Source organism: Muntiacus reevesi, chromosome 8, assembly GCF_963930625.1.
Source record: "Muntiacus reevesi chromosome 8, mMunRee1.1, whole genome shotgun sequence".
NCBI lineage: Eukaryota > Metazoa > Chordata > Mammalia > Artiodactyla > Cervidae > Muntiacus > Muntiacus reevesi.
Genome location: NC_089256.1, coordinates 36,384,443 through 36,411,990, shown reverse-complemented (window position 1 = coordinate 36,411,990; position 27,548 = coordinate 36,384,443). Strand labels below are relative to the sequence as shown.

Sequence of the window (27,548 nt, the reverse complement as noted above, 5' to 3'; positions counted from 1 at the left end):
TGACTCTTGGCCAAGATAAGGGCAGTGAGATTTACGATGCTGTTTTAAGTTTGAATCTACCCTGGGAATCCCCAGGGTTTATTTCTTTAATGATGGGTTTCCAACTGGCCTAATAGATTATGCAAACCTGATTGCATGACTAGAGAGGCATAAAAATTCTGGGAAGTTCTACTTTGAGCTCTCCTGAAGTCAGGATCCCTTCCATAAATCATGGTAGTTCCAGCTGGAGACAGTGCCATCTTGGTGTAATAAGGACGCTGGGAGTTTAGGCATGGGTTATCTCTTGAAATCCCAATGTCTACACTCTCCTTGCTGCACCTGTATCTTTGCCTTACACAAAAGTCTTACGTGAGTGTGCTCTCTGGAATTTGGTGAGTCCTTTCAAATACATGAACACGGGAAATCTTTGTAGCATGGCAATGACACTCAAATGTTGTTTAGAAACAAACAGTATGACCATGTGTGTATGCTTAGTCGTGTCCAACTCTTTGCAACTCATAGACTGTAGCCCACAGATTCTCTGTCCATGGAATTTTCCAGGCAAGAATACAAGAGTGGGTTGCCATTTCCTTCTCCAGGGGATCCTCTTTAAGACTTCTCCAGAATCTTAAAGACTTTGCATTTATCACATAAATCTTCCCAATCCAGGGATCAAAGCCACGTCTCCTGAATTGATAGGCAGATTTTTTTTTAATCACGGAGCCAACTGGGAAGACTATATACATACATACATAATATAGCAGGGAAACAACTTCTTGGCAACACTAAATGATAAAAAAAAAAAGATTTCTAATAAAAAAAGGTGACAAGAATGATTTTTCAGATAAGCCATCATTTATATTAAATAGTTATAGAAAGTAATAAAAATGCAAAACCTCTTTAAGTAGTAATATGACTAGAAAAAAACTGCAGTTAGTTAACTAGCTATTAGACACTAAAAAATGAAGAAATAAAAAACCTCAGGAAGTGTATCAAAGACACTCTCAGAAGAGAAAAATCTATTTTAAGACATCTCCCAGCTATTGGGATGAATTGGCATTTAAAAGCTATGAATGTGCAAGTTATATCATGAACAAATAAAGTTTAATTAGCTATGATAATTAGAGTTATAAACTAGAAGGCAAACTATTAATTCTTGAAAGGAAAGGTACATAATAAAACATTTAAAAAGAACTTCCGAATTTCATCATATCCGTGACAATTCAAGTCTAAGAGGCACTACCATTTTGTGTCATGCTAAGAAACACTTTTAGTTTAATATATTACTTTCCAGTCATTTAAAATTTTCCTTTTTTATCTTGTTTAAAGAGTCTTAAATACTTTGTATTTCTCATGTAGCATTTTCTGATTGCATAAAAAAGGAAACTACAAGTTAAATAAATTAAACTATTGTTAAAACATCTTCCAGTCTGAATCTCTTGAATCACTTCTTGATGCTCAGAGTTGTAGATGTCTGAGGTTTTCCAGGCAGATAATTCCCTGCACCATTGAGAGATGTGATGATGCTAACGCATTTTAAGAGAGTTTCTTTGCTGTCTCCAGGATCTTCTTCCAACATATTGACACTCATTCTGTAAAATTTGATGCTGATATGCTCTTGATCTTACCAGGAGGTATCACAAAAGGTGTTCAGACAACAACCAGGATTCCTATTCTCTCCTCAAATGGTCTTTAAGTGGTTTGTTGACTGAAATATCAAGAAGTTGTATGCCCATGCCAAATGCCAGCTTGTGCAAGCAAAAACAACTTCATCCTTACTGCCAGGAGGCAGCAGCTACATTAACATGTCATTGCTTAGCACACACCAACTTCAAAGATTGTAATATGAAAACATATGAGTCCTAGAATAGATGAAATACACTATGGTGGATCTGGATAAAATTCTCAGAGCTTATTAAGAAAAATTGGAAGTTGGAAGGAAATGCAATAACCTAAGTTCCACATTTTTCAATGAAAGGAGTCAACGACCATATTTTGAGGTTGAAATATTTTTATAAATGTAAAGTTCGAAGTTTGCTTTTTAAAAATATAAAAGTAAATACTAGCAACGAAACAGACTAGAAGTGTAAGTTGAGTACATCTAAAATATAACAAGAAACTTTTTTTTACTGTATGATATCATTTATATGTGGAATTTTAAAAATAAAACAAGTTAATGAATATAACAAAACAGAGTCACAGATAGAAACAACAAATTAATAGAGAGCAGTGGGGAGAGGAAGTGGGGAGGGGCACAATCAGGGTAAGGGATGAAAATGTACAAACTACTTTTGTAGTCTGTATAAAATAAACAAGCTACAAGGATATATCACACAGCACAGGGAATATAGCCAGTATTTACAATGACTATAAATGGAGCATAACCTTTAAAAACTGTGAATCACTGTACTGTACACCTGTAACATAGAACATTGTACAGACACTATACTTCAATTTCTTTTTTTTTTTTAGTTTTTATTTTTTTTCCATTTATTTTTATTAGTTGGAGGCTAATTACTTTACAATATTGTAGTGGGTTTTTGCCATACTTTGACATAAATCAGCCATGGATTTACATGTATTCCCCATCCCGATCCCCCCTCCCACCTCCCTCTCCACCCGATACCTCTGGGTCTTTCCAGTGCACCAGCCCTGAGCACTTGTCTCATGCATCCAACCTGGGCTGGTGATCTGTTTCACCCTTGATAATATACATATTTTGATGCTGTTCTCTCTAAACATCCCACCCTTGCCTTCTCCCACAGAGTCCAAAAGTCTGTTCTGTACATCTGTGTCTCTTTTTCTGTTTTGCATATAGAGTTACTGTTACCATCTTTCTAAATTCCATATATATGCGTTAGTATACTGTGTTGGTCTTTATCTTTCTGGCTTACTTCACTCTGTATAATGGGCTCGTTTTATCCATCTCATTAGAACTGATTCAAATGAATTCTTTTTAATGGCTGAGTAATATTCCTTGGTGTATATGTACCACAGCTTCCTTATCCATGCATCTGCTGATGGGCATCTAGGTTGCTTCCGTGTCCTGGCTGTTATAAACAGTGCTGCGATGAACATTGGGGTGCACGTGTCTCTTTCAGATCTGGTTTCCTCGGTGTGTATGCCCAGAAGTGGGATTGCTGGGTCATATGGCAGTTCTATTTCCAGTTTTTTAAGAAATCTCCACAATGTTCTCCATAGCGGCTGTACTAGTTTGCATTCCCACCAACAGTGTAAGAGGGTTCCCTTTTCTCCACACCCTCTCCAGCATTTATTGCTTGTAGACTTTTGGATAGCAGCCATCCTGACTGCGTGTAATGGTACCTCATTGTAGTTTTGATTTGCATTGCTGCAGCTCAATTCCAGAAAAATAAATGACCCAATCAAAAAATGGGCCAAAGAACTAAACAGACATTTCTCCAAAGAAGACATACAGATGGCTAACAAACACATGAAAAGATGCTCAACATCACTCATTATCAGAGAAATGCAAATCAAAACGACAAGAAACTTTCAAATTGGCATAAAATATAAAACCAGTATCAACTTTCTCAAAAAGGTTTTTACACAAAGGATAAGTCAAACAACAATAAAAAATTCAATAAAATATGCAAATAACAGGAAGAGTATAGATCTCACCTTCCAACCAGGTGTATAAAAAACTAGAAATTAACAAAAGTATGAATAAAATCCTCAATGACACTGCTCTTGACTCAAAACAAAATTAGAAAAATAATGACAATTTTAAAGTCTTTGGGCTAGAGTCTACTTACTCCAGGGAATTTTTCTACTAGTTATAAACAGGTTCATTAAGCAAGAAAGAAAATAAATTCATTTGAAGTAGATAAGATGGAAAAACAACAAATTAAACTTTAGAAAAGCAGGGCATAATAAACTTTATTTTTTTGTGAAGTGTCATATCTTTTTTTTCATAATAAACTTTAATAAAGTAAAAATTACTTAGAAACTGCTCATTAATCTATTTTTTAAAAAGACAAAAGACACTATTCAAACAGTCAAAAATAAGAAAGAATATAGAACTAGAGTTAAAAAGGAAATGAAAAGAATTATGAGAATGATTCATAAATTCCTACGTAAATAAATTTGAAAACCTAGATGGTTAAAATATAAATGATCGAGTGAATCAAGGAGAGGATGAGATGAAACAAAGAACACTGTGGGGAAAAAAGGACTTGTCAAAAAAGTGCCAAGCCTCGGCGATTTTATTGGCACGCTCTTTCAAAGTTTCAGGGAACACATAAAGCTGACGTTTTTAAAATCTTTCCAGGGCATTGTGGGCAATGGGAGTTGGCAGCTCGACCCACACCACATCCGTATGGGATTGCTGGGGACATGGATTGATAAATCACAGCAGGATTAAATGCATTACCAGCATTGTCAGCAGGTTTCAGCTATCTTGGCAGAGACAGGATGGCGCATGAAGCAAGTAAAACAACAAGTGAGGACAGAAATTCCACAGATTTGTTAGGGAGCTTATCATTGAGTTCATCTGAGCAAAATGGCACCTTCTCACTAAGCTATTTGAATTGAAAATTTACTGGTTAATTTATAGCTTTATTCTTTAAGTGTTCTGTTTTCATATAAAAGCTATAAGCAAGAAGCCTATACTTTATGTTTGTGTGCATTTATAGTAAAGTAGAAAACGGCCAACTCTTGAGATCTGTGATATTTTAAAGGAGGGATATTTATTATCAGGGGTTTCCCTGGGGACTCAGTGGTAAAGACTCCACCTGCCAATGCAGGAGACCTAGGTTCGATCTCTGGGACAGATAGAGCTACTGAAGAAGGAAATGGCAACCCACTCCAAATTCCATGGACAAGAGGAGGTTGGTGGGCTACCATTCACGGGTTGCAGAGTCAGACATGGCTTAGTGACTAAATAACAGCAACAAATATATTACCCAATTTCAGAAAGCTTGCTCTAGGCTTTAGAAAAGGAAAACAACTCTCTTTCCTTTGGGTTTGACTTTTTCTGCCTCTGCTCCATACAAGAACGGTAAGAGTTTGGAAGAAAAATCAGGACTTAAGTAAAAGGAGAGGTTGCCAAAGAGGATCTGGTATGTTTTGGGTCAAGGCTGGGCCTGTAGAAGAGCAGGATTCCCTGCCAGTCATACACGGTCTAACTCAGTTCCAAGCTGTTGCTTCCCCATGAGGATTCAGACTTTCTACAAAAAGCCTTCGTTATAAACAAGAAACTCTTTCCTTAGAGTCTCCTTTGCATATGGACCTTGAAAACCTCTGGCAGCAGGACACAGCTGGCCAAGGATTTGGGATCCTGGGTCTAAGCCATCTTTCCCTCTACAACCAATGGCCACACCCTGCTTCCCCTTAGGATTAGGTGCATTCCTGGATAGAAGTTTGATCCTAGGACCAGTGACAGAGCTGGAGTCAGGTCAATGCAGGACATACTTGTGGTCCAGCTGAAGGCTATTCAAAAACTATGGAGAGACAAGATTCAGCGCATTAGTTGCAGGTCATAACTGCTTGGAAGAGTATCTAAAAATAGGAAAGGACTTTGGAAATAACTTAGTCCAACTTCTATACTAATGGCAGAATTGCTTCTGAATCATCTGGTTGATACAATCTCTCCTTAACACTTCAGTGATAGAGTTTACTACTCCTCTCTACCACTCTTCAGGAGGGCCTTCTCCATTGTTGGAAAGTATCATTTGTTAGAAGAGTCTTCTTATAAGGAGAGAATAAGCACTACCCTATAACTCGTTCTTTAGAGCAGAAAAGAAGTTACTTCTTCCACATGACCATTGTTCTTCTCACATAATGCACTTGACATAGGAACATCCAAGACAATAGGGTGTGGTTTCTAGGCTTCGTACCTTACCTTACGAAGGTACAAAGAGAATTATTCTCTTATTATTAAAACAGTAGCACCCACAAAATACAGGTGTCCCTTGGTATCTGTGAGGGATTTGTTCCAGGACCCACTGAGGATACCAAAATCTGAGGACGCTCAAGTCCTACAGCCTGCCCTTCATATCTTTAGTTATATAGCTGAGGATTCAACCAACCAGTGATCATATAGTACCATATTTATTGGAAAAAAAACATCTGCATGTAAGTGGACCCGTGCAGGTTAAACCTGTGTTGAGGGGTCAACTATACTCCAGTGCATCCACATCAGAACTTCGCATTTTATTTACTTCCAGCTCCTTCCTTCTAATTTGTAAGTTAGCACAAGTAAACCTTACTTTAGGCAAGCAATGCTTTCCTAAAAAGGAGGGTGAAAAAAAGTAACTGTAAATGAGAAAATCAATCTATACAAATTAGTGGAATCTGCTATTTAATATATTCTGTAGTCAATACCTTCACAAATAATATTGTTGTAATTTTATCTGTCTCATAAGTATGTTTTGTAAGCTATATTTCTTCAAAGTGAGGTCTTCCTAGAGCTGATTTTCTTTGCCTTTAAAATGAACTGCCATAATAAGGTAATCTACCTGCTCACAGTACTCTGATGGAAAACCTATGACTAAGGCAAGAATTTTGTTATTCTCAGAAGTCAAGAGCTCCAGAAAGAGAAAGTTTTAAAAGTTTTGAAATTAAAGATACGCTGTATTCCACCTCATATGACAAAGTGGCAACACAAGGTAAGGGTTTAATAATTATTTTATTTATAAATTTCCACCAACTCTTGCCATTCATATTATTCTGGCTATCACAGATGTATTAATAGTATTATCTTATATTTATCTGCATGAAAATTAGGGGGAAAAAGACATACAAACTGTATGAAAAGACACCATAAAGCTCATATTTACAGTATAGTACTCTGTAAACACACAGGCCTATTAGCTGAAGTCAGCTCTTATCCTATTGCCATCCAGCTGTACAGTCTTGGGCAAATCATTTGTTTCCTCATTTTTAAATTACTTATCACCTGACTTTTCTAACTCATAGACTCAATCGGATGCATGCAAATATACTTCTAAAAATACCATGCAGTTTAAGTGTGAAATAAGTTACTATAAAGTGCTTTATTTATGACTAGCCTTCTTCTTTTTAGAGTAACACTATTCATATTTCAGTAAGAGTCATTTGTTTGCAAAGGGGCTCTCTTAAAAGGAACTCTTCGGCAATAGTTTTACCAACAGTCTGGCATGATCTGAAGCCAGTGTCTTAACCTTTAGGAACACAATATGCTATAAATACATATAATAATCATAACTTCTATTTAATAACTAATAAAAGTGGCTTATTAATTCTCTGAAATAGAATAATCCAAAAGTGACATGCTCAAACTGTGGAGAAAAAACCCATCACAGCTGGTTTAACTGATGTAAAATACAAGTGATAACTGAGGACTGGAAACCAACTTTCACCTAAATTGAAGCTTTTTTGTATAGAAAAACATCAAAGGATAATAAATAAAATTCCCTGAAAATTCCTAAAAATTAAAATTCTGAGATTTTTGTTGAAAATTTTGTTTCTTTGGCAAAATATTTAGCATAGACTACATTATTCTCAAATCAATGTTGTGGCCTTCCAAGCAAATTTTTTAGCAAGAGTCACATTGCTTTTCAATTACAAAATGACTATCTCCATGACCTCAAAATTCAAAGGACAACCTAAATGATATTTATAATGATAAAAAAGGGAAGATTATGGCATGCAGAGCAGAACTACACAATTATGAGTATCTAGCAAACTGATCTCTATTTGTATACTTATAGGGTAAAGCTAACATGATTATCACAAGCTTTTTTCTGAATGGTGGAAGAGGAAAATAATCTGCAAATATATCTTGACTTACTAAGTGTTTGGGTGTCAGTCACGTCTGACTCTTTTGAGACCCCATGAACTATAGCCTACCTGGCTCCTCTGTCCAAAGAATTGTCCAGGCAAGAATACTGAAGCAAGTTGCCATTTCCTACTCCTGGGGATCTTCTCAACCCTGGGATCGAACCTGCATCTCCTCTAATGGATTCTTCATCACTGTGTCACCCGGTAAGCCCTCAATGTACTAAGTATCACGTCATTAATGCAGTCTCCATACTATTACTTATGTAAGTTCTTTACAACTTTTCAGCCTTTAGGTCCTCTAAGCTTTGGTTGGAATTATTTGGGGAATGGTTAGATATATGCAAAGAGTTTTATGCTTTAGAAATGTTCTTGGTTTATCAAAGTGAAAAGATAGTTATAACACATAGTGAAAATGTTTGTGAGAGCTGCCAACTATTTGGGTACCACTTAGAAAGTATCTTCATCTGATTCAATATCACTCTTGGGTTTGGTAAGTCTTTCCAGTTCTTCTCCATCCTAAAAATGAAACATGAAATCAGTAATTAATTAGGACAAAACTAGAAATGCTCCATTTTTAATGATTACTAATGATAACCCTTACTAAAAAATCATGGATTTTATTTAATTAAACTATAGTCTGGCTAAATGAAATGAAATACTTATTCTTGGAAAGCTAATTTTAGACATATAATGAGATCATAAAAATTGGAATGCACGTCAATATATCTGAATTTCAAAGTTAACAAGAGCAAAGTAAAGGGCGCCCTCTGCTGGTCTTGAAGGGAAATGACTAAAGGTTGCAGAGATAGGTATAAACTAGGTGGTGTTACCTAAATTCATTTTCTTTTACCTAAAAAAGTAGGGCAAATGGTGTTATTAGACTTTTGGAAAAGAACACAGAATTTATAAATCTATACTCTGACTAAGATCAGAGCAGGCTTCTAGTTTTTCCATCTTAAGAATCTGTCGTATCATCACTTAAGAGGCATTAATGAGGGAAGCTCTGCCATGAACTCTTAATAACCAATAGGCTAACTTTCTCAGAGTAAAATGTTCACTGTATGAACTATCACATGAAGTACATTCATTGTGCGAACTATCTCATGTGTTCATGAGAACTATAAATTTAAACCAAGATAGACAACTCTATCTCATGTTTTATTTAAACAAATATCTAACTCCTAACTTCAGCCTCCAAAAGATCACTATTTATTTGCTAATAGTATGACTGGCAGACCTTCCTAAAACAATTATAAGCACTTAGAAGAATATTCAGAATAACTGCATATGTACTTTTCTAGAAAACAGTTTTGGTTAATGTGCAGAGATCCTTTTGGGGACCACTTTCTTAGTGAGATAAACAAGGCATGTCCTTCAGGCACACTCTGGTTTATGAGTAACTACCAAGAAATAGAAGGAGTCAGGCTTTCAATTTAGTGATACATTTAACAAGACTTACTAATGTTAAAGATCAACTTTTCTTATAAACAAAGCGTTTATCCTCAACTATGGTGAAGCGATAAGGGTAACGAACAGATAAGGAGTCAGACCTCATGGGTTTGTTACAAGTTCTTTCACTTACTATCTGTCACCCAGTAAGCCTCTCGGAGTCTGTTTCTTCATTGTAAAACTATGGAGACTAGATAAGATAACCTATGAAGCATCTCTGGCTTTATGACTCTACAATATTCTATGATACAGCTAATGTATAAGGCCCTTGGCACTCTGATTTATAATTTTTTTCAACCCCTTATAGTATTATCATGAGTCCTTACACAGAAGGAGTCCAACAAATGTTGAACGATTTTTTAAACTCACAGAGATCAGATATGCCCTGTGATAAAACAGCCCTGATCTATTTCTTTTCTCGTATAACCCTGCTTTGAATTTGGGAAGCAGCAGCATCCTCACAAACTTACCCCACTGGAGCGCTCCCAAAGAGTGCCACTTAGATCCCGAATCCTTTCCTTCCTAGGTACACATTCCACACCTTGAGGATTGCTGGCATTGTAAATAAGTATTGAGAGAAGAACTGATGGGGCTTCTAAGAAAAACTCCAGGGAGGGTCTGAAGTCAAAGACCAAAACAGACACCGTTGTGATGACGACAGTGGTGACCTGTGCCATCAAGACATGGAACATGTTATCCAGGAACTTCAGAATAAAGGCCACCGAGAGGCCCTGGAATGCAGTCACAAAAATAAGGGCTACTGAAAATGCATTGTGGCCATAAAAAATCCCACAATTCTTAATTTGATCACGGTTACTGCTCTGAAGGAACAGGGTCAGTCCATTGAAAAGAACGCCAAAGAAATACAGTTTGCTGTTCTGTACGAAAATGCTTTCGGTGAGTTGGTTCCCTTCCTTCAGTATCTTTTCATTATAGATATTGGCCATCGAAGAAATAAAACACTGAACTATAATAAGAACATGACCCAAGCCAAGACGGATGTGACTGAAAACTCTGGCCGTCATGTTCCACTGAGCTTCAGAAAATGTCCACTCCTTTGCTGTGCAATTGTCTTTCCTGGGACACTCACTTCTGAAGAGAAGACAGGAATTGGATGGGCTGAAGAGGGCGTCATGATGAAATCCATGTCCTGCCAGGCTATGCTGTGAGGTCTCAGTCCCAGAAGTGAGGGCCACAATAGACAAAAACAGAATCAGGAGGGAAGCCCACTGTATCCCGTTTAGATGCCTCCTGTTCAAAGATGAAAAAGGAAATTTTTAATTACTCATTTTCCCCCCTCCCACAACAACTGTTTCTACTGAAAACTCAATTACTTGAGTACTTGGTTGCCTGAACCACACCATTTTTGCTAGAATTCTCTACAATTCAAGTTCAAAGGAAATCTGTTGGGTGAGTCTGCTTCTTGAACTTGTTATTTTTATTCACTTTTTAGAGTAATTATCCCTTGACACCATCCAGTCATTTCTCCTGCTGCTGCTAAGTCACTTCAGTCATGTCCGACTCTGTGCAACCCCATAGACGGCAGCCCACAAGGCTCCCCCATCCCTGGGATTCTCCAGGCAAGAACACTGGAGTGGGCTGCCATTTCCTTCTCCAATGCATGAAAGTGAAAATGAAAGTGAAGTTGCTCAGTCATGTCCGACTCTTAGCGACCCCATGGCCTGCAGCCTACCAGGTTCCTCCGTCCATGGGATTTTCCAGGCAAGAGTACTGGAGTGGGTTGTCATTGTCATTTCTCCTAGTTGTTGTTTAATCACTCAGTCATGTCCGACTCTTTTGCAACCTCCCCTAGGCTCCTCTGTCCATGGAATCTTCCAGGCAAGATTACTGGAGTGAATTGCCATTTCCTCCTTCAGGGGATCTTCACATTGTAAATTTCCTTCTAACCTATATGTTTATTAACCAAGTCTCCCTTCTACCTTGAGAGCTGATCTTAGTTGTTTGGTACAGTCACTTTTTATCTGGGAATGAAGTACGTTAAAACAGGAATTCTTAATATAGTTTCCATGAATCAGAAGAAAACGTCATGAACTTTTCTGTGAATTCTTATAGTGTGTGCCAAAGGTTCTATAATACATAGGTGAATTTCTGGCCTTCCCTACCCTCTCCAGGAGACCCTTCAAAGTTCTGTCATATTTTCAAAAGTATTCATGATCCAGAAATGATTTAAGGAGGAAGCTAGCTCCCTGATCCATAGCCTCATCACAAGGTATTACACCCCAAACTACTGTTGGATAAGACAAGTTAACAATATATATATATATATATAAAAATATATTTGTATATATATAAATATATATAAAATATATATATATATTTTAGTGTTTCAGCTGACAAAGTATCTACTTTGTCCAATAACACATTTTGAGAAAAAGAGGATGTAATGATTATTATTTCATTTTCTGAATTCAGCTTAACAGACATTTCACGATTAGCAACTATGTGCCAGGCATTCTGCAAACAGAAAAAGACTTGGTCTCCATTCTCTACAAATTTACACTTTAATAGGGAAAGTCATACCTAAATGATGACAATAATCTTGTGTGACATGTGATACACTGAACAACTAGGGTACATTGAGGAAGGAACACTTGAGTCTGTAAACAGAATCAGGTATTGCTTTGAAGAAGAGATGACACTTAAGCCGAAAGATGAAAAATAAACTTAAGCTTGTCATGTGAAAAGACAGTTGGTGATATATCCAGGCAGAGGCAAAAGTCTATGCAAAGGCTAAAAGAATGTACATTGACTAAGGAAAGAGGAGGATGGCAGTCAGGTGGGAACAGTCAAGGAGGTTCTGGAGGTGACAACATCTTCAAGTTTGAAGATCAGTCAGTCAGATGAAGAAGAGGGATACCAAGAATAGAGCAACATAAACAAAGGCAGACGTGTAAAGCAACAGGTGAGAACTAGAAGTAAGCATTTTGGAGCATTCGTTCAGCACCTACCATGGATCAGGCAGTTTGTTCTAGGGCAGGAAATGGTTCTCAGAGGTTAACTGACATCCCTAAGGTCATGTATTCATGAGAGCAATGAAGCAGTCAGAGTCATGGTTTTGTTAAGTCCTCCTCCTGGACCAATGCACGTCTCATGTATCAATACAATTCTGAATACCCAGTATGCCTATATGGGAATACGTGTGACCTCACCAATGTGTCCACAGAGTTTCATGCTGTGAAACTGCTAACTAACTACACAGTCTCAAAAGCAGCACCATCTGAGCATGATATCATATGTCTTCTTGTGCAGACACTTTCAAACAACCAGATCTAGCACTCAGTGATTGGACTAGCATAGTCCTACTTCATGAGGTCAGAAACTGTTAACTAGTCACTTACATTTCTGAAGGTGCAAGTGGTATACCTTTAGTGGTAGAAAGCTAATGTGATGATGGAAATTGAAAAGACACAGATGAGGTGCTCAATTTATAAGAATCATCATATAAGCAATCACTATGCATCAAGATAAAAGAGGCAATGATAATACTCTACAGGTCCTTTAGAAGCTATAGATTTTCACTAATATTGACACTGAGGAAAAAGAACCTAAGAAAGTAAAGCCTTATACAAGCTAAATGGTACCTACTACAAATAATTACTCATTCAAGAATGTTCTGGGGAAGGTTAAAAATTACTAAGTACTAGGCTGAAAATAGATTTTCAGCAAAGAAAATATAACAGTAAGTTACTCTGTAAAGTGAGCTGAGAATCTGTGCTGTTAGAAATGATGACTGATTATGCACAGAAGAGTGCTCCTCAGTTTAGGGGATGGATTCATGCAGAAGCTGAAGCTCCAATACTTTTGGCACCTCACCTGAGCAAAACGCCGACTCACTGGAAAAGACTCTGATGCTGGGAAAGATTGAGGGCAGGAGGAGAAGCGAGCAACAGAGGATAAGATGATTGGATGGTATCACCAACTCAATGGACATGAGTTTGAGCAAACTCACGGAGATAGTGAAGGACAGGGAAGATTGGCGTGCTGCAGTCCATGGGGTTGCAGAGTCAGACACAACTTAGAAACAGAACAACAGTGACACTCAATTGACCTCTCCACTGCTCTGTGAAACATTCAGATTGATGTGCGGAGCTGAACGCTTCTGGCTGGAAGGCTGCTTGCTGAACCTGAGGGCCTCTCCTCCCAAGTGAACTTTTTGTTCAAAAAAAGTGTCCGTTCCAAAATGTGTTTTAGCCAGGTGAGCTCATTATTCTAATCATATATTTTACTGATTATAGAAACCATAAATTATGTGTGAAAGAAAAGGATTGCTATTTTTATGAAAACTAAGTTGAAAGTTTTAAGAAGAATAAAGGCAAATCACAAGATTTAAAAAAAAAAAAACTGCCTTTAAATTAGGTGCAGGTGAGTTAGTTTTAAGATTGGGGAATGAATAATAAAGAATCTACTAAAAAATATTTTTAAGGCTTGTTCCACTTTAAAGAAATTGGAACTGGAAAACCATGGATGATGTGTAATGTACTGTAGGTTCAAGCAACCCCATCGGCAAATCCCAGGCACACACAAAGGAAAGGCCTTAGCTCTTCATCAAAGGAATGATGAATGGAAATTCACATATCTTAAGTTAAATTTTCTAAAGTGTATATATATATGTACATACATATACACACCATATTTGGTGGTAAACCAAGGCAGAGCAAGAAAATATTTAAGTGGAAAAAAACTTTTTTCAAGAAACTATACATCAAACCTTTCTAATTAGCACAGAGGATGACCAGGGACATATTTATCATGAGAAATTATAGAAAATATTTATCATGTGAATGAATGGTTTTGGGGAAATGCTTATATTACTGAGTGGCACTTTTGTTTCTCCTGCTACTTCTGAAAGTAAAGTTTACCACAACTTCCAAGATACCCATCAAAGTTTCAAAATGTGTTTTTTAATAATTTTTTTCCCTGCCCTTTGAAGAAATCAGAGAAACTCATATACATTCTTTAGGTAAAAGTAAGTGCTGTTCCTGGTTCTGTTCCCAAATCTCGATGTTCAGGTTGAAGTATTATTCCCTAAAGCCTAGCAAACAAGATTATACAACTCTGCCAAGCCTTAAGAGCAAAGCAATGGGGCTTTGAGGCATGCTCGTCATATTTCCACTTTGAATCATTATACTTCAAAGAGGGAATCTATGCATCACATGGGGTTTAGAATAAGACATTTTGATAGTGGCATTTTTGTTTTTCTCACTTTCAAACTCTTGCAAGTAAATTCCTGCATTAGTCATTGGACTTATTTTTTTTTCTACCTGTATAGCCTTTATACTCTTTATCTGTATGGGAAAGGTATTTGATGGCTTTGCCAGAATCAAGTATAAGACAAGATCTTCAATATTCTAAATGAGTTATTTATGGCAAAAAAAATTAAAAACTTGTGAAAAACAAACTATTTTTAGGTCAAAATTTTATCACAAAAGACCATCAAAGAGTCACAAAAATTAAGTTACATAGGGGAAAACAAGCAACATACATTACCACCAACAAAAAGATCAAAACAGAACAAGGTTGATTTTAAAATGCATTAACAGGTAATACTTAAAAGGTATTTCCATAAAATATATTATTAGATTTATTATCATATTTTAGCTCTACTATTCCAAGTAACTTCAGGGCTGATTTGTGAATTACTCAAACTAAGACCCACTCTGGGAACTAAATTAAAGCTCCTGGAAATAATAAAAATGGAGCAATTTATTGTTTCTTTAATCCAAGTAACTTCTAAGTATTCAAAACAAAGAGATATTCACAAACTTAGAGAATGAACTTACAGTTGCAGAAGGAAAGAATAGAGTGAACGGATACTAGGGAGTTTGGGATGGACATGTACACACTGCCATATTTAAAATGGATAACCAACAAGGACCTACTGTATAGCCTGGATGGGAGAGAGATTTGGGGAAGAATGGATACACATACTATGTATGGCTGAGTCCCTTTGCTGTCCACCTGAAACTATCATAACACTGTTAATCAGCTATACCCCAATACAAAATATAAAGCTTAAAAAAAACCAAAGATACTAACAACAAAGTAAACAAAATGCCTAAGAATCAATATTACTGCTTTGAATTTTATTAAAAGTTTGAACTATAGTTCATAATGTTGTTTACCTCTCTACCCCCAACCTATTCACCTAGACTCCCTCCTCTGCAGCCAAGGGGAGCTGCTCAAAGGCTGCAAAATGCTTAGTGGCTCCAGGCTCCACGCAGACCCAGTCTAACTGAACCTACCATTAGGGGTCCTTATGGGATTAAGTTAAAACAGGGTGGAGAGGCCCTGTGGAGGCCTTAGGGTTTTCTGGACTGCCTGATGGACAGCCTCCCCGTATAGCTGCCCACATGGCAGTCAGGGCACCCTGGGCAGTGCTTTTCCAAGTGGCCCTCACCTCTGCCTATGGCCCTGCTCATGCTCTGGAGTCACTAAAAATAACAACCAACCAACTCTGGGCACAGCTAGAGCTACTGGCCAATCTCAAGTCAGGCAATGACATACTTTTAACCTTCTCTTTGGTAAAATCAGTTTTAAATTAATGTAATTTTGGCATAATACTTATGCATTACATAGTAACACCACGCATACTCATAAACTGTCATTTCATAGGAAAAAACATTTTTTTAACTCAAAGGTAAAAAAACCCTCAAACAGAACAAAAAATGCATGTTTTTTAAACCACTGTTCCCCTAATAGTGAGCCTTTTTGTGTGTCAGAGCCAATAATTTTTCCTTTACGGAAATGAATCTCAATTTTATCACAGGAATCAATATAAAAATATAACTGCTTACATATGTCTCCTCAGAAGCCAACTTTTATCCTACTAAGTGACATTCATGCTGATTTTAAAGACTATAAAATGTTTTTGGATTAGCATTCTTTTTTTTTTTTTTTTAATATTATTTTATTAGTTGGAGGCCAATCACTTCACAACATTTCAGTGGGTTTTGTCATACATTGACATGAATCAGCCATATAGTTACACGTATTCCCCATCCCGATCCCCCCTCCCACCTCCCTCTCCACCCGACTCCTCAGGGTCCTCCCAGTGCACCAGGCCCGAGCACTTGACTCATGCATCCCACCTGGGCTGGTGGTCTATTTCACCATAGATAATAGCATTCTTTACTTACTAGTTGGACTGAATTATTCTCACAATTCATAAATGAAGAAAGTGATGCAAAAGCAAATTTCAGTTACTCTAACATTTAAATTGGTTGAAATGCTATGTTCATTTTTTCCCCATATCTTATATCAACCATTAAACTGAATGCTTTCTCAAGGTAAAAGAAAATCTTTCAAGAATATCATACAATTTCTAAACTGAATGCATCAAGGGATTCCACAAATAACTGCTGAGTGCCTATGTACCAAGTCTTTCATCCTTCTGTGCACATCAATCATGAAAACACTCTGTCACAGTACACTGAGAAAGAAATTAAAAACAGAAAGTGAATGTAAAATTAAAACAATCACAACAAATATAACAAAAAGTTATTTTATTTTCCATCATCACCACCATCATTAAACAACAAATTAAACCGGAGTAAGTACCTAGATCCTATATCACCTTAGGACATTCTGGCCTTTGCTTTGCAGCAGAGCCTATTTAAACTTGTTGCAAATCCTCTGCCAGTTAGAGCTTAAATAACATACTTATCTCAAGGACTTTAATAAAGGCAATTTGTCACTTTTTATCATCTCCAAACTTCAAATAACAGACACATTATTTTAGGAACTTCTTGGTTCCCTATTAATGTACAGAGATTCTGTTTAAAAAAAAAAAAAAGGCTAATGAATTCTTTGTTGAAAATCTGGCACTAAAAACTAAAATAATTAAAATACAGTCATTCGTCTCTTTTTTTGAGATGCTAAGGAAAAACATTTCAAACACTGAATCGCATGCTAACACTGTAGCTGCTTTTCAGATGGGTTAGACAACCTGCCCAATACACAAAGCCAATTAGCAATAAAATCCCAGCCTTGGGATTCCAGAGGGTATATCATCTGAAACAAGGCGGTGCCACTTTAAAGTATGATATATGCTTTCACAACAAGTTACTTACTTCAGCACTATCCTGAATAGGAGAGCTGTTGTTATAATGCTAAAATTTGAGAAGATAACAGCCATGGCCTAGAAAGAAAGAGAAGATAGAGTTACAACCCAAACAAAGCACTGACCTTAGAAATCTCCCAGCTTGGTGCAAGTTCACCTGACAAAAAAAGCTTTTTGGTCAAAACCCAGAGAGATTATTAGGGCAACTACTTCACTAGAGGATTAAATTCTATTTTTATTGCTGGTTGAATTTATGCAGATATGATCAAATTGAAAATGTGTTGAAGTTCAGCAAATGCCTGAGCAATAATCTGTATGAGCAGATCTGGAAATACTTATAAACTCTAAAGGTTTAAGTGCAGAAATAATGGTTACCATGACCATAAAGCATACTTTTTCAAGCTCTCAAAGAGATTTATATAGTCTTTTAACGCTGATTCTGCGGATAGAGAGAAAAGGCAAGTACTATTAGGCTCATTTATACATTACGAAGATAGAGGTATAGGTTTTTAGGCATGTTTAATGTTCTAAAATGAAATCAATTTACTTGGTTGAACTATAGTGATTCAATATCAGTGATTCATTACAAACTCATACTTGACAGTCCTTTGGATTTATTCCCATTGTTCTGAACAATGGGAAAAAATTAGAAAGGTGCTAGCCAGATTTTTATAAAGGTTTGTTTCTCTGAATTTAGTCAAATTGCACATGAGAATATTAATCTGAATATATGAACATTTTGGCCCAGAAAGTATGAAATTAATCACTATCTTCATAACTGGATCTGACAATGTTAATTATTTTCAAAAACAAGTCCTACTGCCTTCCTTGTCACTTTACATTGATTAAACCTTAAAGAGTTTCCACAATCTATACAACCAGTAAACATGACTAATATACAGCTGAAGGAGAGAAATGAGTAAATCCAATAAAAACTAGCAAAAACTCCAAGAATACAACATTGCTCTTTTTCCACTCCATTTTTATGGGAACCATTATTTTAAGATTTTCTCTGTAGATAAATGCTTGCGAACCCCTGGTTAGGAGGTGAGTAAGAGGAGATGAGAAAATTATGTGGCTGCTAAGTTGGAAAGTGGTGGCTCTGATCAGTCACAGTAACAGCAGTGCAAAGATACACAATCAAACAGCCAGCTGGCCTCGGGCACTGGTATCCACTCTGTCCAGGCAGTAGTACAGAATAAACAAAATATCAGAGCTCTTTGCCCCCAAACTGCCATGCATCTCTAATTCTTTCCCACTAGGCTTGGGCACAGCAATACACAGAGTATGAATGCCAGGGGATTTATTTTGTAGTATTTGTGTTTGTAAGCGATCGGGAAGGAAGAGCAAAGCAATAAGTTGTAAGAAAAGGAAACTGCAATCTTGCTTCAGTACTGGGGATTTAGCAAAGCAGTATAAATTTAGAGATAGTCTGTTAGACACCAACGAAACACGACAAACATATACTTGTTGAATGTGAAAACTTATTTGTTGGGTACAGGAATTCTCAGATCTGAAAAACAAAAGTGAAAGAATTTAGAAGAGGACACAGTTTAGATGCAATGAACACTTACTAATAAAATGCATCACAGGTGAAGGAACTTCAGGTGTTCCTCTGGCCCAGGTCCCTACCTTTGGGCTAGTATGGTAACATTATTCTATTTTTATAGAGCAGTTTGTTTTTGCCTGGTTCTAATCTTCTAAATTGTGCAAAAGAATCAAACTCCTGTTCTCCACCTCAGTGCCTTCTTGAACCCTCCTTTTCACCCCACTCTCAAACTGATTTGGCTTTACCTAAAGAGGCTTCAAATACAGGATTAGTGTCAACAGAAATCCTACTTATAATCAAAATGAATGAATTTGCTCTTTAAAATAAAACACATTTTGTTAAATGCAGCAACAGAAACCTTCATTTTATAAAATAAAACTAGAGAGAGGAAAACATATATGTGATCCCAAATGAATAATAAGTAAAAGCAGAAACGTGTGTTAATCACTCAGTTGTGTCCAACTGTTTGAGACCCCATGGACTGTAGCCTGTCAGGCTCCTCTATCTATGAAATTCTCCAGGCAAAGAATACTGGAGTGGGTTGCCACTTCCTGCTCCAAAAGCAGAAGACCAAAGTTTAATTTTGATTACTAGTGGCTCTCTAAATTGGCACAGGGAATGCCAGAAGAGATAAGAAGCATTTCTGGTATTATCAGTTATGGATAGCATTTAGATTGGGAGGATAGAATCTCTACCCTTAAACAACTTGTTGGTTAAATGACAGGACTAACACAAAAAGAAAATCATACAAATAGAATACATATAAACCACATTAAAACAAATATAAGAGCACTGAGAATATAATTTTCTGAGTTGAACACTGGAAGTCCTGGGTATTGAGATTAGCATTAGAGGTGTGTGACCACAGGATCGCTCAGAAAATAGGCAGATAGGTTAAGGTTACACAGAGATGGCTCTAGATTCAGGGATCAGGAAGCAGCTCCCTCAGATCAGTCAGCACAGTTTAATACAGTTATCTTTCACAGCAGGAGAGTCTGGCAAATGGATTGGCTGTGCTCAGATGATTCTGGTAAAACCTTAGGAAGGTCAGTGAGGCAATGAGAAACTAACAAAGGTAAGGTAAACAATTAAAAAAGAGAAAAGGTTAGTTCTGGGATTCATTTTTCTTGTCTTTTCAGTGCTATTTTCTTTGTCATTATTTACTTACAGGCTGAAGATAGGAAAGGACATAGAAGACAATCAAATTATCCAGGAAATAAAGAAAGGCAGGAATGGACCACTTCATGAAATTAAAGAATTCCTTCCAGGAACCACATCTCAACTTTCTATTTTGATGATCTTCTAGAGAAAGAAATACAGCAATAAATATACGACCTTGATAAGAATGCACGAACTTTTAGAGAAAGTAACTTACATTGACCTCTGACACAATTCTTTAAAAGAGGCTTAACAAACTTGCTTTCATAAGTGACTATTAGTCTTGAGAAATCAAGAACAACACAGGATTTCATTACTGTCTTTCTTCACCCCACCACTGTGCCCATCACTGGTATCAGCAACACCTTAGGAATTACGATTTTCTTAATTTCTGCTAACCTGAGACAGATGTATCACTGAAGAATGCAACTCAGAATACCCTTACGGTTTCACTTACTACTCTGAGCATAAAGCCAAAAGAGATCAACCAGTTAAAATTTTTAAGTGGAAAGAAAAATCAATCATTCGTGCTGAAATTTTTTTACCCTGGGGGGCTATGTGGGGAGAGGGGGGGAGGGAATCACAAAAGGGAGATACTGACTAAAACTTAAATAGAGGGGAATAGATAAAATTAACTTTTACTCGTCCTAGTATGAGTTATTATCCTATCTCTAGGTTTCCAAAAACTTAGGAAGGTACTTAACAGAGAATGTAAAATAAAATGAAAAATAGAAGTCAATTTATATTTAAGCCCTAGTATAAATTTTAAGAGATAAGAAATGTATTCTACCAACTAGAAACGTCACACAGACTGAAACTTTTAAAAATGAAAAGACGTCTTTTGGGGCAAGCTTTTAGCAGTCTAAGTTCTCTGTTTACCTGATGTGGGAAGGCAAACCAAAGTAGTGGAGAGGTAAAGTTCAGTAACTGGAGAATTAACAAAAGGCTACTTACTTTAGATATAAGGAAGGATTAGTACCCCTATTTGATAACTAATGAAACTGGAACTCAGAAAAGTAAAATAATCTGCCCCAGAATATAGTCTCTCTGACTTCAAAGTGGTATGCTGCCTCCCCTAAATGAAATGCAGATTGCTGTCCAGTATGCTACATATCAAGTTAGACAGCAGTGATTTAGATGATCCTGAACTTGAATACAAACTAACTCCCTATGGGACCTACCACAGGAACAAGTCAAGAGGCAGAGCAGTGGACAGGACGCTAGGACATGTGGGTTGGAGTTGGAGCTCTGCCTCCTCCTACCCAGCACCACCTCACACTTTGTTTGAGCCTGTTCCTTACCTGCCAAACATGGGTAATCGTACTTCGATTTGTATCTCAGCATCCTCATATATACAATTAATGGGCTAGGCTAACTGACATAAAACATTTCTTTCAGTTCTAAAATTGTTTGATTCTCTGGTTTTTAACCAGTTATATAGTATCATGTCAAGACTCACCTTTCTTTAAAACCCAGAATGACACAAGCGCACAGAAAACCAGCTTTACCAGTTCTGAGCACACATTCACAGTAGTTGGAAGATAATCATATTTGTTCTCTGAAATGAAACAGAAATGTTTTTTAACTATAAATTTTGGTCTACATAATGCTTGTTGTTGTTTAGTTGCCCAGTTGTGTCTGATCCTTTTGTGACTCCATGGACTGTAGCCTGCCAGGCTCCTCTGTCCATGGAATTTCCCAGGCAAGAATACTGGAGTGGGTTGCCATTTCCTTCTCCAGGGGATCTTCCAGGGATTGAACCTGCATCTCCTGTACTGGCAGGCAAATTCTTTACCACTGAGCCACCAGGGAAACCTACATAAACTCATATTAGCTTACATACACTAATATTTAATAATTTAGAGTTGTTTCTAAACTTAATTGTTAGATTTTAATACTGGTTACATTAAATTTCATCCAGTTGGCTTTGTTCTTTCCGATGTTTGAATCAATTCATCTAATGTGTTAGTTAGCGCTACCTCAGTATTTTATTATCCTTGAAATTGAGAACTACATCTCTCATGTTTTCATTCAAATTGTTGAAAAATGTGCCAAGGGGGCTAGGGCTACCAGCAAAGAAAGCTTTGTGGTATGGCATTAGAGACCACCTTCTAAATGGACTATTAATTAACAATCAGGGCCTGATTCATCAACCAGCTGTCAACTTACGTAGCTGAATTATTACCCAGCTCATCAACCAGCTGTCAACTTACGTAGCTGAATTATTACCCAGCTCATGGTTCCTCTTATGTGTCTTATGTGCCTTGCTTAAACCAACATACATTCTGTGATATTCCCTAACTCAGAGGTTTCCTATCTGTTTCATATGATTGTCCACATGGAAAACATTATTTGTTAGGCACTTTGGGACAAACAGATGTTGAGGTCACAAGAAGGAAGCAACCTGAAGCAAGAGGCAACTAGCCCAGGGCTCTGGGGTGGACAAACATGCTCTCAGATATATCCAAATCCACTGACACATTAGTAAGAGATGTCCCAACTTACAAGTCAATCTAATTAGGAAATGCGATTTGGTTAGTATATACTGACTTAGCTGTTACTTCTGTTTTCCAAATGCTTACAAACAACTTGTTGTATAATTTTGCCAAGGACAAACATAAATTTTATCCAGTACTATTTTGAGGAATGTACTTTTTAAAAAATATTTGCTTGTTTCCCTTGGTTGTCATACGAAAAACCCAAACTGGCCAAGTAGAAAGGAAAAAAGCCAACTCAACATTCTTTCTTCCCAGAACATCCTTTCTTCCTCTTTTCTGTGGTTTTCCCTGGCCCTCTCAACCCATGAATAATCAATCCTTTATTCATCTCCAATCCTGTAGCTACTGTAAGCAGATGAAGTCAGGGGTCCCTGGAGAAAGAGAACAGGCATGGCTCTCTTGACATAAGAGATGCCATTTTTAGCTTAAGTCATCTTGTGACCTAAACTTGGCCACAATGCTTATCTTTGAACAGGTCTCAATAATTAAGAATTTTATGGAAACAAAAGAATGTAGGAATAGACTGTTATCAGTCGAGAAAAGTGACATTAGTAAAGGTATCAGTTCATAAGATATTCAACCATATCAGTTTTAAAGACTCCCAGTTCAGTTTCAATGGTAAAAATGAGACTGCAGTGTTCACCCACCAGATCAACCATAACCTAAGGGATGATGATGTTGACCTTTTCTGCCCCTTGCAACTTCAGTCAGCTAAAGTCTGGATTCTGTCAATAAGACAAGCCCCTTCATAAAATGCACCTTAACTTAAAATTTCCCCAATTTTGCTTTTTGGGGAGACACTGCTCTGGGAAAGCTCTCTGGTGTTCTTACCTGCTACAAGTAATAAATCCTTTCTTCTCCTGATCTTTGGCTTAGTTGTATCTTTTGGTTCAACATCCACCAAGAGATGAACCCAGTTTTCAGGGAATTACCTATAAATCTTTTAACAGTGCTTGTAACATTGCATTATGGTTCTTTTTTATGTTGTATGTCTTACCCTTAAAATGTAAGCTTCTAATAAGATAGGGACCATGTTAGTCATCTTTCTATACCTGGCAGTTAAGTGTTCTGTACTACAGGCACTTAACTGTCTCTTAAACTTTGTCCATCATTAAAAGCTTAGCTAAGAACGTCTCTTCCTCCCTTTTCTGAGCTCAAAGCTAGATTGAAATCACATTCTATTATTCTCCAACAATACTTGCATTATTCTCTGGCATGATATACATGAGCATACATGCACACACAAAAATGGAGGGCCTCAGACCACAACTTTCAAACTCTTGTCATTGCTCTTTAACACATTCTTGTTTTTTGTTTTTTTCCTTGCATTTCTCTCATGGCTGATTCAAAATCATGCCACGGTATCATTCCACTCACCTTCTGCCCACACTCACAATCTTGTCTACACAACACCCATCCTTACTGGTTTCTCTTCAGTCCCAGAGAGGACAGCCATGGCCTCACTATTCATCCATTCTCCCCATTAAAACCTTCCCTTCTCTTCAGGGGCTTTGCTACAGTAAGTATTTCCTCTGGCTTCAGTGTATCTTCTTTGTCTTTCTATTAAGTGCCTTATTCTCCTCTCCTACAAATATGCTCAAAATTACCAACTTAAAAAAAACCCCAAAACTCCATTACATCCACTTTCCACTCAGATCTCGTCCCTGAACAGTCCGGTTTCTGATCACACCTCAGTACTCCAACTAACTAGTCCCTGAGATTAGACTTTCTAATTAATAATCGCAAAGGGCAGGTTTTAATCCTTATCTTATCCTGATACTGCAATTCTCTCCCTGTTTTCAAACTCCCTTCTACAAGTCATGTGCATTTAGTTCTCTCATCTTTCTAATTCCTTCTTAAGGTCCTTCTGAGTGTTTGCATGCCTGTTAACTGTTGGCATTCCTCAGATTTCTATCCTTGGCTCTTATTTTTTCATTCTGTGTGCTTACCCTGAATAAGCCCTCTGCTCATCAAGTCTTAAATGTCAATTTAATATTAATGTTTCCAAATCTATGTTCTGGAACATTTAATGCTCACTAAATATATCCACATGAATGACTATCTTCTATTTATTCACTAAACCGGCAGTTCCTTGACATGTGTGAAGTGCTAGACATTGCAGGACACAGCTCCTGGCTTCATGTGTGGTACAAGAGCTAAAATTTTAATCTCTATGAGCCCTGTCCAATCTTCTCCTCCTCCTTGGTCTCCATCTCAGTTGGGAGCATCATGAGTCTATTGGGCATCTAAACCAGAAATCTCTGAGTGAGCTATCCAATACTCCATCTCCTTCAATCTCCACATTCAATACACTTTCCAAGTCCTGTCTTTTTTTGGTCACACCACACAGCTTGTAGGATCTTAGTTCCCTTGAACAGGGATTGAACTAGGGCCCTGTGCAGTGAAAGAGTGGAGTCCTAAAACCAGACCACCAGGGAATTTTCAAGTCCTGTGTTCTCTATGTTTAGAATATTTCTTGAATCGATCCTTTTTTCTCTATTCCCACTTTAAAATCCTTCATTAGTTTTCATCATCTATGGCTCGAATTTGTAATAACTCCCCAACTGGCTACTTCTCTTTTCCTTTAGTCTTGTCTTCACCCAGCTATTATAACAGTCTTTCTCATTTTATCCAGCTGTTTACAGTTCTCCAAGTACTCCCTGTGCCCCAGAATCTACAGCCTAAAGTGTCAGATCCTTAGCATGGCCTATGGAGTCCTCAACTATGTGATCATTACTGCCCTCTCTAGCCAAGCATTCCTTTCTCCTCTCCTCCAAGTCCTTAAAATCTTTTCTCAGTAATTCTGAAAGACATGCTGTCACAATCCATCCTGCTTCCTGATACATCTGTCCATTTTTACAGGCTGCTGCTTCTGTTTTGAATACCTTTGCTCACCTTGTCTTCTTGTAGGTCAACTATCACCTTACCAGGGAAATATTCCCTGATCTCTTTGCAGTCTACATCATGCTCTCTCAGACAGAATATATCACCTTCTACTCTAAACTACCTCTGCATTTTGGGTATAGAACTGCACTAATTATACTGTATTTTCTTGATGCATTTACATGTACTTCTCTACTAATAAACTGTGAATTCTTGAGAATAAGGTCTACATCTTATGCATTTTGAACCTTAATACTAACATTTAGCCCAGTGTGAATTAAGCTGTTAAAATATAAATTTTTACATCAGTAATAATAAAAGATTTCTTGAGTATATATTTACCAAAGCTGTTCCACTGATAATGTAATTAAAATAGTACCTTACAAATGCCAGGTGACCAAATATATCTCCCGTCTATTTCAAAATAAGTTATATATTGCTATAGGCTCAGAAACACCTGCTGACTGAATCAACAGTCAGATGTTATGATCTGTTCTGCAAAAGTTTTGATCTGTACTTAACTGACCCAAATTTTACTCAGCATCAAAAATTTTTCTTGGTAAGGAATGCAAGACTAAAGAATCATATTTAAACATGTTTTATCATTTACATAAAGCAGAGGGCTTTTAAAGATGAAAGTGAAAGTTGCTCAGTCCTGTCAGACTCTTTGTGACCCCACGGACTGTAGCCCTGGATTGTAGCCCACCAGGTTCCTTTGTCTATGGAATTCTCCAGACAAGAACACTGGAGTGGGTTACCATTCTCCTCTCCAGGGAATCTTCGCCACCTAGGGACTGAACTGGGGTCTCCCACATTGCAGGCAGATTCTTTACCATCTGAGCCACCAGATGGTGACCAACTTTTAAGAGTATTATCCCCATTTTATACACAAGGAAACTAAAAACAAGATAATGTGTAGTTAGATGGAAGTACTCCATACATATCCCAAATTTAACTTACCTTCATTAGCTGAATATTTTACCAGTAGGATGCGACTTGAACTTAAAGTAATAAATACGGCCCCCAGCAGGAATGTATACATTGCTGACGAGGCGCTTAACATGGGATGAGCACAATTGTTTTCCATTCCACTGTTTTCTAATTCCCTTAAAGAGAATAATAAATTCATGAGCAACCATGCTGGCAGATTAAGCATAATACAAGTACCACTTATTGTGAAGAACAGAAAAAGAATTTTTTTAGGTGTCTAGCTATGGCTATACCTAAACCAAAAGTTGAGGAGTACAAGAGAAACCAGGGGAAATGAAATGAAAGAGTCAATTTTATCAAATCTCTGATAGGACGGGGGAACTCCGACAATAAACACAGGAGCCAGGTTAGAAGTGCTGCCCTCTAACCTGGACACTTTAGAAGGGCGCTTCAGGACTGCAGAATTCTGCAGAAAAACAATGCTTTAACTTTCATTCTTATGAGCAACTTTGCTCTAGAAGATAATTTCAGATTTGTATTTTTCTCCTCAGTAGCGTCTTTCCATCGGATGAAAAAGCGCTTGCTGGGAAAGATTTCATTGCCATAAAGGCCAAATGGAAATATCCGAAACACTACTGTTAATTTATACTGAATTACTGTTGAAAGTAGAAGACGACTTAAAGATCAATGACTCTAAGGCCTTTCGATATATAAAGGCTACTAAACTCTAGACAGGATAATTAACTTGGCCAAACTAACCTAGTATAAAGACAGCGCACAGGACCTGGGAAACTGATGGGAGACGGGCTGAAAATGACAACACCCACAGCACAAGCGGGCCTAAGCCTGCAGAGGCCAGAGACACCTCCCCTCCTCGGAAAGGGCAGATTTCTCTCCATCTAGGAACTCCTTCTTGTCACACATGCGCAAGAGGGATCTGGTTTGCTGCGCCCTTCCCTCAAACGCACGCGCACTTTGCCCCGGGCGCGGGGGAGGCGCGGTTACCTCGGTCCCTTCGAAGAGCTTCTAGTGGAAGAACGCACATCCTAGAGCTGAGACGATAACTGTCTAGCTTAGCAACAGCAGCAGCGGCGGCAGCTTTTAGGGTCCATAGGCGAGGGAGCTATGGGAGGAAAAGAAAGGCGAATAGGCCTCTGGACAAGACCCTCCTATTCCGGAACAAAAAACACAATAACCACCCGACGCGGAGAGAGCGGACCTGCCGCCCATTGCGCAGGCACGC

General features: G+C 37.6%; 1 protein-coding gene across 5 annotated transcripts; it reads right to left on the bottom strand.

Moving 5' to 3' along the window:
* Positions 1-2,428: 2,428 nt before the first annotated feature.
* On the bottom strand, positions 2,429-27,548 carry SLC35A5 (solute carrier family 35 member A5). 5 transcript variants are annotated; one of them, XM_065942940.1, is made up of 7 exons: positions 27,311-27,548; positions 26,336-26,481; positions 21,454-21,552; positions 20,005-20,138; positions 17,298-17,365; positions 9,678-10,458; positions 2,429-8,274 (listed from the first exon to the last, which is right to left on the bottom strand). In XM_065942940.1, exons 2-7 carry the CDS (start codon positions 26,460-26,462, stop codon positions 8,206-8,208), a joined length of 1,278 nt encoding a protein of 425 aa, XP_065799012.1. In that variant the 5' UTR covers positions 26,463-26,481; positions 27,311-27,548; the 3' UTR covers positions 2,429-8,205. The 5 variants fall into 5 exon arrangements, with proteins under 5 accessions (XP_065799012.1, XP_065799014.1, XP_065799010.1 ...); XM_065942942.1 differs by lacking the exon at positions 27,311-27,548 and adding an exon at positions 27,065-27,235 and having other exon boundaries at positions 10,298-10,458; positions 20,005-20,135; XM_065942938.1 differs by lacking the exon at positions 27,311-27,548 and adding an exon at positions 27,065-27,219.